Source organism: Pleurodeles waltl, chromosome 12 (genome assembly GCF_031143425.1).
Source record: "Pleurodeles waltl isolate 20211129_DDA chromosome 12, aPleWal1.hap1.20221129, whole genome shotgun sequence".
Classification (NCBI taxonomy): Eukaryota; Metazoa; Chordata; class Amphibia; order Caudata; family Salamandridae; genus Pleurodeles; species Pleurodeles waltl.
In genome coordinates, this window is record NC_090451.1 from 592,596,692 (window position 1) to 592,618,776 (window position 22,085).

Here is a 22,085-nt window from a genome sequence, read left to right on the forward strand (position 1 = left end):
ATCTGCAAGATACTGCACATTCCTGTCCTTTCCTCCTGCGCTGGTTCACCATGGTGCAAGGGCCTCTGTGTTGTAGGAATGGTTGTTTCTGGGCAGGAAGGGACACCTTCTTTCAGAAAAACAACTACTGGAGGCAATTTCCTTTTACTATGAAAGAGGAAAAAACTAGGAGAAATAAGGATATTTCTCCTCGTTGCGCCTCCCTTACTCCTCCCCTGAACGGCGTAGGCTTTTGACACATTCCCAGGTTTAATAAATCTTGTAAATCTGGGAATGCGGCAAAATCCACCGGTGTAATCTGGGAACACAAACTGCAACACCCATGGAATGCCTCTTTGATGTCAAGTGAGGCAAAGCAGCGACTTGTGCAGCGTTGCCTTACTCCATATCTACAAGGCCGTTAAAAGCCACGCAAAGTGACTTTGCATAGCCTTTTAGATATGGGCCTGCAGAATGCGCCGCCGGTGCGTCACAAAATGTGAAGCGCCGACGGCACAAGCCGCTTGTAAATAAACACCCTGCAGTTAAGAAACCATTTACAGCTTTCCTTCCTTTGTCTTATTTTGGAGTCATCTCCATGAATGGGAGACTCTTACTAAGGAAGAGTACTGCTATCTTCTTTGATTTAAGAGAAAACGTGCTTCAGGTGTTGCAAAAAAATGTCCCTGTGTGATTGCACAGGCATCTTGCTTGGCGCATTAAGACATTTTATCACTTTGGCTGATTTATATAACAGTTTAGGGTAATTTGGTTAACAAGGTCGGTCGTAAAACCAAAAGCAGCCAGGTTCCCTTCCCCTCTCTCTTTAACTCTTTCATCCATCGATGACCTGTCTCTGTCCTAGACCTCTCTCCATTTTGCCTCTTGCGTTCCTTCAGGTCTCTCTTTCCCTCATTTGTATCTCTTTCCATTATCTCTCACCCTTTTACTGCTGAGGTCACCACTGTCCATGCTGCAATAAACTGAGGGTAGCTGGAGAGAGTGACAGAGGCACTGCAGCCGGCCCCGGGCCTTCAGAATCCAGCCTCCAGTACTACTCCCCTCGCCCCAGAGAAATGTCTAATGGGATCCTGATGCTAAACCATGCATTCCCCTCACTCTTTCCAATATCTTCACAGGTTCCCATTGTCCAGATCTCTTCCGTGCACTTATCGTATAACCACTTATTTTCCAATTTTTAAATGCAAATGACATTATTTTTCCCCTCTAGTTTCCTTTTAGCATCCAAGGTGCACTAAAGGCTTTTGTCCCAAAACTCTGGTAAATGAGATTGGGTTTTCCTGAGAGAAATTGCTTAAAGAAAAAAAAAAGTGATATGCCTCCTCTATGCATCTGGTCTTCGAATTTAATGGAGTTTTAGTGAAAAAAATATGGTAGGAGCCTTGTTAGTTTATGGGGGCAAAAGGATGCTGACCAAATGTTACATTGGTTTTCTTGGAACAGAAGTGAATCGCGCTGGAATCATCGCAGGAGCCGTCATTGGAGCCCTCCTCCTGCTGCTGCTGCTCCTCCTGCTCATCTGGTGTTGTATTTGCTGCTGCAACAGAAGGCGATATGAGAAGGAGATGGCCAATGATATCAGGTGAGGAGCTGAACCAGAAGCAGTCTTACTATCACCGCTGGGCGGTATTGAGGTGATCGGGAGAATTTAGCATTGAAAAGAGCCAGGTCCAAACACTGAAAAGTAACGTGTTCTCCTCTTTACCAGAACAGGTGTAACACAGAGTAGCAGTGAAAATACCACCAAAACTAACCCAACATGGTAGCCTCAACCCCATTGTCAAACGTTTGTTGTTCCATCACCAAGTTCAGTGCATCATTTCCCAGTGCCTAGAGGTGGCATGTTTCTTAACCTGAATTTTGACCCATAGAATAAACTACAGATGCGAAAACTGAATAAGAGGATAAACGATGAGAGGTGGGGGGAAAGGATATGAAAACACCTCTAAATAGAGGTTTAAATGCAGACAAATGAGGATCATGTATTTACAGGAACTTTGAAGGGAGGAGTCCAACACTGAGAGGACAACAAGAAATTATAGCAATACAAACAAGCATTTGCAATGCAGTGGGTCTCCCGTTGGCTCGAGTTGAAGCTATTGGCGTTGTAAACTCCTAACCGGACTTTTCTTGCCACATAAACTGAAAATGTAAAGTAAAACAGTTTCACATGACTAACTGGACTTTTACCGCCACATAAACTGAAAATGAAAAGCAAAACAGTTTCACATAAGTGAGCCTACAGCCGCCATGAGCTCCAAGGAGACACACAAAAAGAAGCAGAAGTTCACTGTCAGTGAAACGTATCAGCAAAAGTGCAATCATCCATGTAACCGGCAAAAGTGCAAATATCCGTGTAGCAGGGTCGATGTCATGCAAAGCGCTAGACTACTGCCCAGCGAGATCGTGCTGCCTACGAAATAAAGGAAAAAAGTAGTCCAGAATCCATACCGAAAACATGAAGCCTCTTATGTTTTCAGTAGTTAGCCGGTGCACTCGAGGCAGGCTAAGCCCAAGAAAAGGCATGACGTATGCATGTCTTTCACTAACTAAATCAAGCAAATTTTAAAAAGCAAGCCCACGATCCAACCAAACTGATGGGTATGACATGGGCATGGTTAAAAGCCCACAGAGAGATTACACCAGGGACAGAGAGAGTTTTGGGAACTGAAGAGATAACAAGAGAGAGATAATTAGAGAAATAAACAGAGGTATATTAGGAGGTTAATACGTAGAAAGAAAGGACACAAATACAGAGAGGGATGGAAAGGGGTATAATAAAGAAGTGGAAGAGGGAGGAAGAAATTGTGATTGAGGTAGGAGTATGAAAGGAGTGAGATGAAGATAAAAGGAGTATAGAGTTTTGAAGAAGAGGTTAGTGAAGGATGAGCCATGAGCCCATGGACGTCGATCAGAGGGTAGTCAGATGTTGCAGCTCATACATTTCATTTGCTTCTAGTACCTGTATGCTGTCCTTGCTATCTCTGGTTTTAAGGACACGAAGTCAACAGGAGGAACATAATATAAACAGTACTCCAAGAACCCTATTTACTGCAGAGGGCTCCAAGAGCCCTGTTTGCTTTCTGTAGTTTACATACCCTGCCCTTCACTCCATTTGCAAATAAGACTCTGTTCAAGGGCTATAGGTGGGGCAGGGTTCACACCTATGATGCCATCGGAAGGTCAAAGGGTAAGTAATTCCACTTTCCCTACCCCTGAGAAAAACCAAAAAGGTGATGGGTGGAATGCTTCAAATAATCTCAGTCATTGGGCATACCTGTTCCACTTAAGGCTGGCCTCTATTGAGAGCGGCATAGAGAATAAAAAAACTAGGTACTGCAATGCAGCTTGAGTAATTACAAGTGGATAAGATTAAATCAAGTATTCCAGCAATCACCTTTTTGTTTTCCTCAGTGTGATTTTGCCTACCTGGCATTCACATGACTTGACACCCCTTAAAACTAAGGACATTTGCTTGCAGCTCCTCCGTTATGGTGGAGGAGGATTGCCCCACTGCCAGCGGCAGCAGAAGCAAAACTTTAAAAATTAAACAATAATAAACAATGTTTATTTTTGTTTTATTTTTGTAAGGCAGGCCATGGGGGTGACAGGCAGGAAGGGGAGTGGGGTGCACTCCCCTCAGTCACATGCATGTTTGACTGGCTGTCTCAGGATGGTCAAACGCACATTTGCACTGTGGAGAGTGCACCCCCGAGCTGTGTTGCCGGGTTGAAGACAGCAGGCACAGCAGCGCCGACTTCAACGAGCTGATATATCAGACCTTGCTGACAGGAAACCAGTGGGTGCAACAAAGCCCGGATGCAAGGTGCCCTTCCACTGCTGGAACAGGGAGGCAGGTGGTGGCAACAACCAGTGGCTCAGGGGAGCACAGGTTGGTGACTGCATCAGCAGTGGAACAGCGGGCCGAGGCCCAAGGGGTTTGCGCTCGCCCTAGCTCCCTTTCTGGGCAGCACATGCTGAGGAGGCGTGGTGGGTTGGGTGAGGGGAGACAGGGAGACGGGGGTGGTCCCGAAGTGTGAAGCGGGTGAGGTGGACCATAAACCTCACCCCTCCTAAAAGAGCGGAGAAGAGCCTGCCCAGCTGGGGTAGTAACCGATCAGGAGAAGGAGGAGCCCCATCTGTAGTGCAGGAGAAGGAGTGGAGGCTCCCACTGGACCCGCCCCGATACTGGAGAGAGTGGGCAGCCACACACTGTATAGACTGCTGAGCAAAGCAGTGAGGACCTGTACAGGGAAGGGCAGAGCGATGACATAGGCATAAATGGAACATGCAACCTTCCCCTGCAGGCATCAACCACTGGGGCTCAGGGAGAGATATTTAAAGGTGTGCCTGATACTAGAGAGAGACTTGCAGGAACGAGAAACACCAAGTCCTGGTGCCCATTAGAACTTTATATAGTGCTGCATCCCAGCTCATGGCAGAACAGCTCCGCATCGAAGGGGCCAGACAAAAGACATTTATGGGATTCCTCACAAGCCCTGGAAGACAGGAATAATCCATCGAAGGGTGAACGTTCCCACTGTCCCCCAAGCACTCCAATCATGACCCAAGCCCCTGCAAAGCATACAGGGGAGGCTCATTTGGTGTAACACTTGGTGGGCAGCAGACTAGCTTGCTCAACAGACAATTGAGACCTTCATTCCAGTGACAACATCGCTGAATCCATAGAGCCCAATCACCTCTACTCTTCACACTCTAGAGAATACAGAGACAAAGGGGAGCCCTGACCTCTCTCCCATCCCAGTGAGACTACCCAACCAATACCATGTCTGGCCTACCCTGTCTCGCAGACTTTTGCTGATCACTGCTTACCACTATGGCCAAGGATAAAGACTCAAAGGCATCCCGGCAAGAGAAAGTTGACAAATGCAGGAGAGTTACCAATCCCCTCCAGCCTGAAGGCCCACCTCCAGCAGCGCCAGACAACCCAGCACTCCTGATAGCAACAAATCAATCCAGGACAGCCTTAGAATCACGCATTGGGGAGGTTTGCTTGGAAGTCACCCTACTGAGGCAAGATCTCAGGAATGTCACAGAGAGGGTCACAACGGCGTAAAGTCAAATATCAGAGCTGGAAATGCCCAACATACAATGGCTCAAGACCTGGTAGAGGTCCAAACCCTCATTAAGGACTTGCTATGGAGATACTCAACAACTGACCCTTAGTTAGCTTTCCAGGAGTACAAAGGTCCAATATCCTCGAATTATTAAGCAACTGGTTTCAAGCGACCTATCCAGCAGACATGTTCTCGACCTGCTGCGTCATAGAAAGAGCCCATAGGGTGCTGGCAGCTAGACCCCCGCCAGGCGCCCGACCAAGAGCGATAATAGCAAAACTTCTCAACTTTCAAGACCGGGATATGTTGCTCAGAGAGGCAAGATGAATGGGAGAAGTTAAATATGAATCCTCCAAGGTAGTGCTATTTCCAGATTATTCCTGTGAAGTACAGAAGCAGCGCAGGACATTCTGTGAAGGTCAAGCTTCGATCCATACAATTGAAATATATACTGCCTTTCCCAGCCAAGCTAAAAGTCTTGTTTAAGGGTAAATCCTATTTCTTCATAACTCCAGAGGAGGCGTGGGACTGGATAGAGAAAAGACCACAACTTTGTTCATCATCAGGAGCAGCAAGAAAGGTGAATGAAGCTCTGCGAGCCTGACCAAAAGTGTGATCTTCGACAAAGAAACGTTCTAGAAGGGACTAGATGGGCCAGATACAGAGGGAGAGCGCCCACCGAGTTGCATGGGGGATTGGGACCCACAGACAGCCGTTCTTCTCTGATAAGAGATGACAGTGAGCTATTCTGGTGACCGCCGAAAACTACAATGGATCGTGACTGCGATGAGAGGCTCTCAGCTCAGGAGTTGGTGCAGTGGGACAGTGATTAACTAGAAGACTCATGAACAAAGGGGGAGATGGATGAGGACCCAGGGAAAGAGAAGGCCAATTTCTTCAACATTCACCCCCAAAGGTTTGCCTGTGACACCCAAGAAGTGCCACCTCCCCCACCCTATTGTTTGCAGGGAGGCCTAGAGAAATAGGGTTTGTGAGAAAGACAGTTTTTTGATGAGTGTGGATGTAAGGGACAGCCCTGACATGATGGGTTTTTGGAAGTCAGTAGTGCAGTCACTCAATTGAAGGGCAGATGTGAAGGGCTTCCAGTGTGAGTGAGAAAGTGAATGGATTTTTTCAGATGGGAAGGGGACCATTAGCTGTAGTGGTTGATTAAATTCTAACCAAGAGTGAATGCGACTGTGTGAGTGACCTTCATAGGAATGGAAACCTTAACAACATTGTTAACAGTTTGGGATAGCCTGGGCTACAGACCTCTCAGGCCTGGTCCTGCGACGTACTTATCTCCTGTTATGAGAGTAAATGCATGCAGGGTTTGGAAGGGGGTAGGACAAAGTTTTCTAGTTCTGTTGATGAGATTATCTAATGTGTATAGTTGGTTAAAACAGAGGAAGACACAATTGGATGTGCAGGGAACTTGCGGTAAGACAATGATAAATATCAATCTACAATCCAGCAGACATGGTGCATGGTACTGACCCGGCTCACACCCACCGTTCAACCCTCACATGGAATGCAAATGGACTAGGTAGTAAGATTAGGAGGGGACTGGAGGCAGCCTACATCCGGCGCCTAAACCCGATGTAGTGCTTCTCCAAGAAACACATCTACAGGGGAATAACTGTCAATTTCTGGCCCGCGGAGCATATACCCTTTTAACACATGCAGGGTACACATCTGGATCTAGGGGAGTGGTAATTTTGATCAGAATGTCACCCTCTTTTCAGACACAGAGGATGGTGGATCAACAGGGGACATATATGGTGGTCCAGGGCTTCTGGGCCAGACAGAGTATTACCATTATTAGCGTATATGCTCCAACAATCTACCTTCACTAAAGTAACTGAAATCCTACTACAGGCTACTTCCTCCCTTTATGTCCTTTTGGAAGACTTTAATGATGTAATGTCCCCAATGGTAGATGGATCCACGACTTTGACTGTAACAACTAAGACCACACTGTTAGCCTGATTTGTGGACACACTTGGCGTCACAGACTTATGGCGTCATCAACACCCAGCAGAGGGAATATACTCCTATTACTCTGGGACACACAAGGTTTTTTCCAGGCTAGATTATATATTCACCCCAGCAGGTGAGGAGAGAGTGGTAGTCAACGTGGACTATTCTGCCAGGGGAATTTCCGACCGCTCTCCACTGTGGATCTCTATGGGACAGAAGCCCCACGGGATTGTTAGGGAGTGGTAGCTGAATGTCTGGGAATTGTGAAAGGAGGTGAACCCGAGAGAGATTCAAATGGATTCAGAAGTAAATCTTTCAGAAAATAAAGATTCAGTGAATTCGGCAGTGGTTCTATGGGAGTCGTATAAGGCAGAGATACAAGATAGAGGGTGCAGAATATTATTACATTTCAAAAGAAAAAAGTGATGAGGGAATTCGAAGAGTTTGAACACTGCCTCCTGGCGGCAACAGCTGAGAATACAAACACACGGAACCCTAGGGAAAGACACAACTGGAGGCCCTCAGAGAAGAAAATAAAGAATTAGCGGCTGACGAAGCGTGCAAACAAATATTGGTGTTGCATCATCGCCTCTATGAAGCAGGGGATAAGGTAGGGAAACTACTAGCCTAGTTAGGTCTGCGGGAAAGGAAGAATCGATGTGTGCGCCAGATTGAAGGGTCACAAGGTGTTTTATATAAGGCAGACGAGGATAAGACAAGGAGTTTGCGATCTATTGTGAGGCCCTCTACAGGGTGCACTCCCTAGTGGGTCAACTCCAGATTGAGGATTATTTGACTGACATAGATATTCTGACTCTCCTTGCCAAATAATAGGAAGCCTTAGAGGTGGAAATTTCCCTGGTGGAAGTCTAAGCAGCGGTAACTCAGATAAACTCGGGGAAGACTCCAGGATCAAATGGACTCCTGGCATAGTTCTTTAAAAGGCAATAGACATTTTAGCTCCCTATTTATTACACTTATATGTACAGGCCTGTGAGGATGGGATCCTTCGACATGACCTACGTAGAGCCACCATAGTGGTTATTCACAAAGAGGGTAAACCGCTCACCAAGTGTGGATCCTACTGACCTATTTCTTTACCTAATATCAAGGCAAAGATATTGGCCACTATGTTTGCTAACAGGCTTGTATCATCACTCCCTTAGTCCATGAGGACGAATTGGCCTTCATGCCTAAGTGGTCAACATCTGCAGACTTCATTTTTGGATGGCGGAGATACACGAGGCAGGACCCCCATCTCTTTCTTTCCCTTGATGCCAAAAAATCCTTTGATGCCATACATTGGCCTTTCATGATCCAAACTCTAAGACAAATTGGATTTAGACCCCTGTTTCGGAAATGGATAAGCCTTCTCTACATGGGGCCCACAGCAGTGGTAAAAGTCAACAGAATACTCTCAGCAAAGTTCCCTGTAGGGAGGGGAACCCGACAGGGTTGCCCCTTGTCACCCCTCCTTTTTGCCTTAATGCTGAAGCCTCGAGCTTGCCTCGTATGCAGCCATCCACAGGTTTTGGGGTTTAGGAAAACAGGTTCCCTTAATGATCAAGAGAAGATCTCGTTATACGGTGACAACATCATCTTATATCTCACTCAGACCAAACTATAGACTCCTGTGGTATTTCAGGTCTTTGAGTGATATAGGGAACATTCCAGTTACACAATCAATTGGGACAAGCCGTCCTCGTCCCAGTGGTTGGGCACCTCGATCCAGCTGTCCTCCCAGGGAAACTGAGGGTTAACAGGGAAGGACTTTAGCATCTAGGGATTTACGCCACATCAGGAGAGATGCATGGAATGCAACGTGCAGAGAAAACTTACAGATTTCCAAGCAGATACCGAATGTTGGAGAACGCTCCCCCTCACACTCATGGGCAGAGCTGCAATGTTTAAGATGATTATCCTCCCAAAATTCTTATATGTCCTCTTTAACACCTACTAATGAATTCCTGATGAGGTATTTGCTAAGATTGATGAAGTGCGGAGGCAACTATTATGGAATGCTCACCCCCGAATAGCCCTCTGAACTCTGCAGCAGAATTCATATAGTAGGGAGATAGCCATTCCAGATGTCTGGGCATATTATTGGGCTTCACATTTGCTGGTCATAAACGACTTGGGGCATGTAGAGGACGACCATCCAGCATATGCACTAGAGAGGCTCCAATTTCAAACACACCCTTACCATCACTATCTCTATAGGGGAAGAGGAGTGGGGCGCCTGGTTCCGGCCTTGCAAGTTACTCTTGAGGCCTGGAGTAAGATGACCAAATGCTTAGGGTGGGCAAAGAAACTTACATGTGAAACCCCGCTATGCATGGGAAATAGTTTTAAATAAATTGGTAAGTTGAAGGGTTTCACCTCATGGGGTCACCTTGGTATTTCTAGGCTATGTGTAATTTCTGACATTATGCTTTAACACATAATACTGCAATCCACCCCAATCCACCACACTACAAACCACCCCACCTCACTCCACACCAGTTCACCCCATGCCAATCAAATCCAACCTACCCCATCCCAGTCCTTCCACCCCTTCCCAATCTAATCTGCCCCACTCCAAATCTTCCCCAATCCAAATAAATCTACACCACTCCAAAACAATTCTTCCTCACTCCTATCCAGAACAATCTGCCCCACTACAATCCAAAATAATCTGCCCCACTCTAATGTGCCCAATCCAAAACAATTAGCACCACTGCAATCTGCTACTCCAATCCAAAACAATCTCCCCCACTGCAACCCAACTCAATCTGCCCCACTTCAATCCAGCTCACCCTAATCTTCCAAACTTTAATCCTGAACAGTCTGTGCCACTAAAGTGCGTCCCCTCCAATCTGCAACACTTCAATGCAAAACAGTCCATCCTCCTCAAATCTGCCCCACTCCAATCTGCCGCACTCCAATCCAAAACAATCTGCTGTACTCTAATCCGCCCCACTCCAGTCTTCCCCACTCCAATCCAAACCAATCTGCCCCACCCCAATCTGCTCCACTCCAGTCCAAAATAATACTCCCCCCTCCAATCCACCTCACCCCAATCCATTCACCCTACTCTATCCCAATTCACTCCACTCCAGTCCACCCCACTACCATCTAATCCACCCTACTCCAACCCATTCCAATCCACCCCATTCCTATCAACCCAAATACAATCTGCCCACTCCAATCTGCTCCACTCCAATCCATTTCAGCCTGTCCCATTCTAATCTGCCCCACTCCAGTCTGCCCCACTTTAATCCAAAACAATCTGCCTCATTCAATCTGCCCCACTCCAACCTGCCACACTCCAATCCAACCCACCCTATTCAAATCCATCTCACCCCATTCTAATCCAACCCAGCCTGCTCCAATACAACCCACACCTCTCCAATCCACTTCTACCCAATCTACTTCACTTCAATCCAATCGACCCACACCACCCTAGTCCATCCCACTCCAATACAATCCACTTTAATCCACCCCACTCCAGTCCAATTGACCCCTCTCCATTCCAGTCCACCCCTCTCCAGTTAATACACTCCACAACAATCCAATCCACCCCACTCCAGTCCAACCCACTCCAATCCAACCTACTTCAATACACTCTAATCCACTCCAATCCAACCCACCCCAATCCACCCACTTCACCCCACTGGAATTCAATCAACACCTATCCAATCCACCCCACCCAATCCAATCCATCCCTCTCAATCCAATCTGACCCACCCTACTCAGTCCACTCCAGTCCACCCATTTCAGTCCACTCACTCTAATCCACTTGACACACCCCAATCCACCCTACCCCCATTTCAATCCACTTCAGCCCACCCCAGTTGACTCCACCACAATCTACTCCAATCCACCCCATCATACTCCAATCCACCCCATCCAACCTACCCCACCCTATTTCAGTCTATCCCACCCCAATCCACGCATGCCAATCCACTCCTATCCACCCCATCTTAATCCAGACCACCCCATCCTATCACCCCAATCAAATCCACCTAACCCCACTTGAATCTACCCCAATCCAATCTACCTCACCCCATTTCAATGCACCCCACTCCAATCCACCCACTCCAGTCAATACATTTCACTCTACCCCAATCCACTCCACCCCCACTCTAATTCACCTCACTATGTCAATCCAATTCAACCCACTCCACCTTATTCCACCCCACTCTACGACACTCTCTGTCCTTGAACCACTTCTCTCAACTACCCATACTCCACTCTATGACACTCCAACAAATCCATTCTATTGACCTCTACTCCCCCACTGCACTCTGGCACTCCACGCCACTAACTTTTAGCCATGCTGGACAGCAGCCACACTGGTGTACATGGCAAAACACATTGCCGAAGCCAATAGCTCTTGTATAGGTGAGACCTTGTTGGCTTTGCCAATGCTTGTTGGCTGTTTGTAGAATTGTTTTATGGACTTCTGGGCCAGTTTTTACATTACATTTCCCTAGTATTGGAACAAACTGCTTGCTGCAAGCTCAAATCCATGCTGTCCTTCGTACTTTGAAAAACATGCATACCGCTTGTCTTTACAATTTTTAACCTGCCCTACTTTGCAGAATAGGGTGCTGTTTTAGCAATGTAATTTACAAATGAGGTCCACTTTTATTTTGGTACCCAGGCCTCATTTCTGACCCAGTTCGACCCTCACAGTAGAATGAACTTCTAGGAGACCCTTGCCTGGTCCTTGGGAAAACAAGCAGACAGAAATGCAACCTAAAGTCACAAGAATATTTTCTAGAAACCGCTTTAGAGAAATATCTAAAAAGGCCTAACCTGACAAGCAAGGTGAATTTTATAACTGCATTATCTGAACGCAGCCTCTATTTGCAGAATTAGTGATAGGATTTCTAATATAAATTATTCATAGAACGACACTTCTGGCTAATCTGGACCAGGTACGCTATAGGATCATGGAGCTCCAAAGCTGTTCAAAGTATTCAACTGCAACATATTGGCTCTTATTTTGATCTGACCTGTAATCCCGACTCAAATGTAACTAGAAGTTGGCCCCCACATCATGAATACATCTTGCATGCAAATACTCCAGACCCAGCAGTTTATACTGCACAAAGAGGCAATGTTTCTACCTTCCAAGGTCAAAAGGGGGGGGGGGGGGGGAGGTAAACGTGCTATTACCAAGTTCCAGGGGAGATTTTTGTGCAACAAATGTTAGTGCTCGACGGCCCAAAACGTTTTAGAGAAGCAGATTTTGCGTTCGTTTTTCACAAATATGGCCCTCTTTGTTTTAAATGAATTATGAAGGGAACCATTTGAAAGCTGTTGAAAATGTGCACTGGAGTGGCATATTGAGTGTACTTTTCGTTTACAAAATAGTCCCTCAAACACTTCAAGGGAAGTACTTCCTAGAAGGCAGAATGATGCTCCAAACAGCTATAATTTAACAGTATTGATAATGATCCAGCATCTAGACCGTTTATTGTCTTCTAGGTCCGATGAATCTTTTTAGGAGCTCAGAGGGGTAAGTAGAGACACATTAATACATTTCATTTAATTAACAGTGCAACTCATTTGGTCACACATTGAATCTCAGAGGCAAACTTAAAGTTCATAAGGTTTATTACAAATTCAAAGTCAGAGTTATGTAAATAAGTCTCAAAAACATACTATATAAAGTACGGAATTGCTAAAGGTGAATTAAAGCGTCTAATCTGCAAATACTTTATTTCGGCTAAAAAGCCATAAAAGTGAACAATTAACACCATAACATATCGATTTGTGGAAAGAAAAAATAAACAAAATACCATATTATACATATTAAAATCCTAAATGAATTTTAAAATCACATGATTTTAAGACAATACAATACAAACATTATTATTCTTTAAATCTTAAAATCCTATCATTTTAAATATAAAAAGTTAATAACTCGTTATCTTGTTCCAATCAAATCGAATAATAAATTATTATAATAAATAACTAAGACCAATTTTTAAAATAGACAATTATAACAACTCTCTAGTTCTTATAGCCCATGCACTTTGCAGATATCTTGCAACTGAAAATACTATTTTATCATTTGTATCAGTTATCATCAATCGCAATGCTATTTTCCATTCCCTTATCCCCAATAGTCTGCATAACGGGACAATCCACTACTTCCTCGGGCCACATATCTAGGGCAAAAGAACATAAAGTGCGCAAGTGACTCTGTCGTTTTTTTACAAAAATGACAAAATATTAAATTCCGGTCCTCCGCTCTCCATCTCACAGTAAATGTCTTGAGCGGGAGGATCCCTAACCTGAACTTAATATAAAGCGCTTTGACATAGGGGGGATTTACATTGTCCATATATACCTCAAATTTAGGACTACATTTATGGTCTAAAAACTGCAAGGTCTGACTTCCTTTACAATTATACCATGTTTGGAACAAAATATTCTCCCAATAACACCTATTTATTCGGTCTTTTACTTCCTTGGTCAGATTCTGAGGAGCACTCCAGACCTCTTCCATATTAAGAAGTTTACACATATCTCTAATGTGTCTCAACCATGGGATCTTTACTACTCAATCATCTACTAAGAACTCTTCTAATGCTATCTGGAGAGTAGACAGATGCTCAGAGGTCCAAAGGCGAACCCAATACTTAAGTGGTCTTAATGCAATTACGTTGTGTATCTCATTTAGAGCTAAATCAAATCTGAGGGGGATAAGAGGGGTGCTCATTGGCAATCGTAAGAAATTTCTTAAGAAGCGATTTTCTACTATAGTCAAACACCTAGAATTAGTGTGTCCCCAAAGCTCAGCACCATAGATTGAAGCTGCAACTGCCGCTGCTTTGTAAACAGTAATAGCGGGTGATATCTCCCCTTCTGAAATATTGGCAATTTTCCTCCCTATCACTGTTGACCTCTGCCTAAGGGCCATCGAACTCTTTTCAATCTGCGCCGACCATCCTTGGTCATCACTTAATTTAATCCCCAGATAATCAAATTGACTGACTTTCTCCACTAATTTGCCTGCTATGGCCATTTTCCCCCTAAAAGATTTGTGCGGATTAAAAACCATAAACTTTGATTTGATTGGGTTTATTTCAAGACCTCTTTTAAGGCAGAATTGATAAAAAGCATCCAATTCATTTTGCCAGCCCATAGGTGTTCTCGAAATTAGTAAAGTGTCGTCAGCGAACATTAAAATGGGAACAGAGGATCCAGCTAGCTTTGGGGCGTCATGTTTACATTTTAGTAGTTGGTCCGCCGCACCGTTAATATAGAGGTTAAACAATGTTGGGGACAAAATGCACCCTTGTCTCACCCCTCTATTAACAGGTATAGCTTGTGTTAGATCACCACTTTGGTACCAGCGAACTTTGGCATACGTCCCCTCATGTAAGTACCTTATCAGACTTAATAGTTCTCCATCGAGTTGATAGCTCTCCAACACACTCCACAATTGGTCCCTTGGGACCATATCAAAGGCAGCTTTTAAGTCAATGAAGGCTACATACAGGTGACATTTCTTTAGTGACAAATATTTCCGACAAAGGAGATTAAATCTAAATACCTGATCTATTGTACTCATTCCTTTTCTAAAGCCTGCCTGGAAATCAGAAAGGATATGGGATTCCTCTATCCATGCCTGTAATCTATTCAAAACCTGCTTGCTAAATATTTTTTGACTAACATCAAGCAGGCTGATGGGCCTATAATTAGTAGGTTCTTCCCTTGACCCTTTTTTATAGATGGGAACTATTATTGCTCCTTGCCACGAGGGAGGAAGTCCTCCCCCCACTCAATATCTCGTTGCTAAGCGCATTTAGATACAGGGACCAAGTTGTAGGTCTAGACAGAAATAGATCACCAGGTATGCCATCCAGCCCAGGGGCCTTCCCTTTACGGACCGATTGGAGAGCCAGAGTAGTTTCTTTCAGGGTGAAAAGATCCAGGGCAAATTTAGGTGACGGAAATCCCCCAGAAGGTGATGAGTTTATTGAGTTAGGGCAAGAATCATTAGATTTTGCTAACAAAATAGTTGCACTACTGGTATAAGGTTTCCTATATACATTTTTAAAATGTGTCACCCAAATTTCGGGCTGGATTCCAGGGTGATTCTCCATACCTTGGGAATTACCTTTATCTGCCACTAATTTCCAGAATAATTTTTAATCCTTCCCATGGAGTGCCTCTACCAACCTATTCCAGTAATTAGTTTCCCACTCTTTTTTTGCATTTTTTTGTGCAATTTTATACGCAGTCCTAGATTCTCTAATCTCTCCGGGCATCCCTGCCTTCAGCGCTCCCAATAGGTGTAATTTGGCCTGACGGCATGAGTTGGAAAACCAGCTTGTCGATCTTGTCCCATTCTGTGTCCGCCTACTTACTACCTGAAACTGCAATTTTAACTGGTTAATCAGAGAGTCATGCAAGTTGATCAGGTCCACCATTATAATATTTGCATACTTCAGTGGGGACAGAGTTTTTACAACTATTTGGTAAATTAATAGTTGGAAATTAACATCACCCTCCACCCATTCACATTTCACATTTTTTAAATCATTTGTCTTTTCTAAGGCGTAACCTTCGGCCCATGCTGTCATAGTTTTACAAGTGAATAGAGTAGAGAAAAAGGTGGTACTCAGAGCACAATGGTCACTGTCATTGCGAGGGAGAACGACCATATCTATAAGCGAATTCCAAAGAATATCATCTACCAATACATAATCAAGGTGACTAGAATATATTCCTCTCCTATATGTGGGCGATGCCGGGGTATCTGACCTGGTGTTCCCATTTATTTTTCTTAACCCCTTTATTGCTATTAGGTCTTCTAATAAGTCTAACGCACCCCCTTCTTTCTTGTTTGTAACCTTGACCGGTCCAGATTTATCCCATGTTTCTGCACACTGAATTCTTTTTTGTTGGGTATCATCAATGCCATTCAAATGCATATTAAAATCTCCTGCAACAATAAGGCCCTGCCCTCCCGGTAGGGTGTTAAGAAAGTCTAATCAAATTGAATTTTACAAGCATAAAGCTTACCAGTATTTCTTTAGCAGCAATGTAAAAGAAGAGAAAAAACACTTAGGCCCGTATTTATAGTTTTTTAGCGCCGCATTTGCGTCCTTTTTTGACGCAAAAACGGCGCAAACTTGCAAAATACCATTGTATTTTGTAGGTTTGTGCCGTTTTGCGTCAAAAAGCGGCGCAAATGCGGCGCTAAAAAAAGTATAAATACGGGCCTTAGGCCCTCATTACGACCCTGGCTATGGGTGATAAAGTGGTGGTAATACCGCCAACAGACTGGCAGTAAGTACCACTAAATTATGACCATGACGGTGATATCTCTGATAGACAGCCAATGTACCACACCGATCGCCAGGGCAGAAACAACAGTCACCACGGCGGTAGCCACCTAGACGGAAGACAAAGTACCGCCCACCATATTAAGACACATCACTCCTCCACCTTTTCCGGGGCGGTACCAACGCCTTCAAAAGCCTAGCGGAAACACATCACAGCAGAGAAAGGACTCACCTTCGGAGACACAGGGAAGAACCACGCCACCATGGAACCCGAACTGCAAGTTTTCCTGATGATGTTCTATGTTATGCTCCACCTGGAACACCAACGCCGGCTAAGACGACGACGTGGATTACAGCCGCCTAGCATATAAGGGAGGGTGGGAGGAAAAAGAGAGTGACAAACAAACGCATAACACATACCTGACACACACACATACCATACACACAACCTTATACATAACAAAAACAATTTGACCACAACAATCTGCAGAATAATGCCAAGGCAACAGGAATTTACGAAAATGATTGTAATCAGTGCAACAATAAAATCAACAATCCAATTTACACATTAAACAGATCTGAACATGTGTATAAAAAAAGGGACACTGCCCAGTCCATAGTTCACAGGGACCACATGCCCACAGGGCAAAGTCCAAGGACCCACTTGAATCTTGCCCCAATCTGGAGAGAACACTGCAGGGGCATCAGGTGGCAAATAGGCAGGCACCTCAGAGGGAGGGGGTGGGCACTTCAGCCGAATGTGAAAACAAGCCCACTGGTTCTGGAGGTGGCAACATGCCCATTGCTTTGTCCTGGGGAGTGCAAGGCCACAGTCTCTCAAGTGGGTGACTTGCCCACTGGTTCTGGAGGGGGCAACATGCTCATTGCTTTGTCCTGGGGAGTGCAAGGCCACAGTCTCTCAAGTGGGTGACTTGCCCACTGGTTCTGTAGGGGGCGGGCCTCACAGCAGCCCTTGGAGGCTGGACTATATGGCGTCTGCCGGTGGTGACGACTGCACTGTGGTGGTGGTTGTGGGAGGCTCTTGCTCAGCCCCTGCACCCACTGATGGCTGCACTGTGGTGGTGGTTGTGGGAGGCTCCTGCTCAGCCCCTGCACTCTCTGATGGCTGCACAACCACAGCTGGTGGTGCGGGCTCTGTGACAGCTGCTGGTGGTGGTGGTGTATGGCTGTCAGCTTCCACTGGCATAGATTGCCTCCTCTCCTCCTGCTTATGGGTTGGGGGTCCCTTACCCATCCTGGCACTTCTGGATGGGCTCTTCCCCCTCTGCCTGCTGGTGCAGGCTCCTTCCCCTTCTCTGCAGCTGGTGCAGGCTCCTTCCCCTTCTTTGCAGCTGGTGAAGGCTCCTTCCCCTTTTCTGCAGCTGCTGCAGGCTCCTTCCCCTTCTTTGCAGCTGCTGCAAGCTCCTTCCCCTTCAGTATTGTTGGCCTGGAATCCTTTCCACCACGAGTAGGTGGTGCTACCACTGGGCCAGTGGAATGTTTGGCTGAGGTGCTTGGCTAGGTCCTTACTATGCTGCCCATACATGCAGGATGGGGGTGGAGGGGTAGGGAAGAGATGAAGCTGGGAAAGGAAAAGCTTTTTAGGGACTTTAGGGTGGGAAGAGGGAGGTGTAATCAAAGTGGAGGATGAGGGAGTAGTTGTTGGAGGTGTTTGTCTGCTGGATTTGGGTGCAGGTGCATGGGCTATATGCTGTTGTGAGGTGGATGGCTGTTGGGTGTCTGAGTGCTTGCGCTTGTGTACTTTAGGAGGGGGAACAGACACGGTGGGAGAGGACACAGGGGACGTGTGCATGGGTGTTGTGGAGGTGTCTGCCAGTGAGGTGTGTGTTCTGCTTGGTGTGGTAATGATACTGGTAGTGGATATTGATGTAGTGCATGCAGGTGTGAGTGTGGACGATACTGGGTGGGAGGTGGAGGAGGAGGAGGGGGAGAGAGTGGAGATAGTGGATGTTGTTGTGTCTGCAATTGAATGGTGTTTGTCTGAGTGCCTGTGGGATGAAGTGTGGTGCTTGTGTTTGCCTGTGACACTCTTGGGTGTTGTCTTGTGTGCATGCACGTCTGCCTGTGTGCTTGGGATGGGTTGGGGTTGAGGAGAATGGGACTGGGAAGTGGAAGTTGGAGGGGGGACGGTTGAAACAGGGACAATGGGTGCCATCTCTGTTGGAACGCCAATCCACCGTGAATGCCTTCCAGGAATGCATTAGGTTGCTGCATCTGGGCTGCCAGCCCCTGGATGGCATTCACAATGGTTGTTTGCCCTACGGAGAGGTATCTCAGGAGGTCAATAGCCTCCTCTCCCAGGGCAGCAGGGCTCACTGGGGCAGGGCCTGAGGTGCCTGGGGAGAAGGAGATGCCCATTCTCCTGGGTGAGCGGGCATGGGCAACTCGCTGACGGGCTACTGGGAGGGCGGTGCTGGTTCGGGGGATGGCGGGTGTACCTGCAGCTGGGGTGGTCACAGAGGTGTCCGCCACACGCAGGGAGCTCCCACCGGAGGATGTATCAGAGTCTGTATTGTCCCCTCCAGGCTCCGCCGTGGTGCTCCCCTCGCCCTCTGTCCCACTGGTGCCCCCAGCGTCAGTGGACTCTGCCTCTTTGGTCCAGTGGGATGCAGCTCCCTCTGTTGCGGATGCCTCTGCTCCTCAGCCTGATGATGCTAATACACATAAGGACAGCATGACAAAACAAGAAAGGGGGGAGGGAGACAAAGGATACACTGGGTCAGTGACTGCACCAACACCACAGTTGGCATACACAGCACCCTCACACACAGGGAACAGGCCTACGCACTATGCATGGCACTACCAGTGAAATGGCTACTCAACAAGGAATGAGGAGGGGTACAAACCGCCAACTGCAGCACACCTGGGACCCATGCAGCTCTGACCAGTAGTGAATACTAACAAGCTAGGTAAGCAGTATTTCACAATCAAACCACTAACCACCAGAGGACCTAAGCTGCTATGTCTGGCCTGGCCTAGGGGCACCCACTGACACACAACCAGCACCCAGATACCACCCCTCCAGCTGTGAGTTTCAATGATAACCACTGTACTCACCCCCTTGTGGCTGCTGTGATGCCCTCAAGTGCCCATCCAGCTCAGGGTAGGGAACCACCAGTATGCGGCCCATCAGGGGGGGTCAGGGTACGACGGGCACCCCTTCCTCGTTGTGAGGCCATCCCCAACTGGGCCTCCGCGGTCTTCCGTGCCCAGCGTCTCAGGCCCTCCCATCGTTTCTGACAGTGGGTGCTCTGCCTGCCATAGACCCCCAGGGTCCGCACGTCCTTGGCGTTGGCATGCCATATTCCCTTCTTTTGATGGGCGCTGACCTGCAGAGGAAGTACAGACAGGAGAACACCATTAGACAAACAGTCCAGCCAGTCACACAAATGACCCACCATACCCATTTCCATCACCATTGGCACACACATAGCCCAGTACAAAACGTGTACACCGCCAAGAGGACATCCACCCACCCCCTTACACAATGCCTTCACAAACAACTCCATGCATTCATGCCACATGCATCGTGGCCACAGTGTACTCATTTGTTGGTCTGGAGGCCCATACAGCAGTCCGTACTGGGATAGGACCCCATCCACCAGTCGCTCCAACTCCTCCGAAATGAAGGCTGGGGCCCTTTCCCCAGTCACATGGGCCATGGTAGGTTCCAGACACAGGTCACAGCAGCACATGCAGTGAGGCCCTCTCCTATTTAAGGTCAGGAAACAAGTGAGGAATCTGATAGAAAATGGCCGTCATGTCTGCGGCGGTGCATACCGTCAAAGCCGACATAGATCACCATTGGCCACTGTACCCCATAGGGCCCAATTATAACCAATGAGGAATTGCACGGCGGTTCACGACCGCCTACCGCCACGGCACACAACGTCAGCGGCATTACCTCACTTCCACCTATCCCTCCATACAGGACAGGCAGACGCCATTTCAGGGGGGGTGAACGGGCTGATGGATTAATGCTGCGTCACTGGATAAATAGGCACATACTTCACAAATTACACTGTCCCATAACATGTTTGCACATTGCAGACTGTTGTTGTGGCTCCATTGTTCAGTTTGTGACAGCCTACTCACTCTTTTTTCCATTAGATACCTACCACTGCGGATGAATAGCACAGACCCTTGGTGGACTTGGCTACACTGGAGGACAGGCACACAATACTCACCTAAAGACTGGACAGGACCACAATCACAGAGCTGTGTGCCCAATTCAAGCCTGACCTGATATCTGCTATCTGTCACCCCACTGGGATGCCCCCTCTTGTGCAAGTGCTATCAGTTCTCCATTTACAATTGGTTCTTTCCAAGTGACAGTGGGGTTGACATCAGGAATGTCACATCCAATGTTCTCAGATGTGCTAACGAGTGTTGTCTGCCCTGATAAAACACATGTGCAGCTACATTGCATTCCCCCAGGTTGAGGAATTGGCCACTCTAAAGGCCAGATTCTATGCAATGGGACATATCCCCAATATAATTGACGGAACACATATAGCATTTGCCCTCCCCCCTGGCAGAATGAACAGGTGTTCAGGAATCGTAAGAGTTTCCATTCCAAGAATGTGCAAATGGTGTGCTTGGCGGACTAGTACATCTCCCACATCAATGCTAAGTATCCTGGGTCCGTGGATGATGCCTTTGTCCTGAGGAATAGCAGCATCCCAAATGTGATGGCCAAACTACAGAGGCCCAGGATGTGGCTAATAGGTGAGCCCTGGTTCCCACCCAGTATATGTTAGTGTATGCCTATGGTGTGGGCCATATAGGATAGTGTGTGGCTAAATGTTGTCCCTCAATATTTGCAGATGACTCAGGTTACCCAAACCTATCACGGCGAACCAGAAGGATCATTGAAAGGACCTTTGGCCTCCTGAAGGCCAGGTTCCGGTGCCTCTATCTAACAGGTGGAATGTGTGTTACTCATCCCAAGTAGGTCTGCCAGATAGTAGTGGCATGCTGCATGTTGCACAACCTGGCCCTCAGACGACATGTGCCTTTTCTGTAGGAGGAGGAGACTGTAGATGCCCCTGTGGCAGCGGTGGACCCTGAGGACAGTGAGGATGAGGAGGCAGAGGTTGAGGATGTGGACAACAGAACATCTGTGATACGTCACTACTTCCAATGACACACAGATGAGACAGGGCAACTTTACATTTCTATTACTTTGGTTGTATTTTGCGTGGCACTGGCATGCTGGCATTTCCCACTTCTTTGCCCACTTACTGTTACCTCTGGATGTTTATTTTGCAGATGTTGGTGATCTGACAAATTGTCCTAGTGTGATCACAACAGCCAGCTACAGTTCATTAATTATATGCTCCTTCTAAGTACAGTTCATTTGCAATGATTTTAGATGTTTCAATCAATACATATTTGAAATACATGAAATACTCTTAGTCGAATTTTATCCAAGGGTGTTTATTGTAGTGTTAATATAAAGAGGGGAAAGTGCAATGGGATGGGGTGATGATGCAGGAAAGTCTAGGGTATTGTCCCAGTCTGTTTGTAGCACAGGTGCAAGGTCCATGGGGACATAGGAAGGGGAGCAATGACAGTTCAAGGTAGACAATGTGACTGAGTGGGACACAAGGGTGACAATCAGCCTCATTTCCTGGTGGTGGTCTTGGCAAGTGTCTCTGGCTTCTGTCTGGTTCGCAGGGAAGGTTTGCACGGGGGGGGTGCTGGTGGCCTGTTG

General features: G+C 46.7%; 1 protein-coding gene across 1 annotated transcript in view; it reads left to right on the top strand.

The window, feature by feature from the left end:
• The window catches only part of VSIG8 (V-set and immunoglobulin domain containing 8), a 243,959-nt gene that overhangs the window by 194,497 nt on the left and 27,377 nt on the right, over positions 1-22,085 (top strand). Inside the window, exon 6 of the mRNA XM_069217773.1 lies at positions 1,444-1,582. Within this exon, the coding sequence (XP_069073874.1) occupies positions 1,444-1,582 (139 nt within the window). The remainder of the gene's footprint in view (positions 1-1,443; positions 1,583-22,085) is intronic.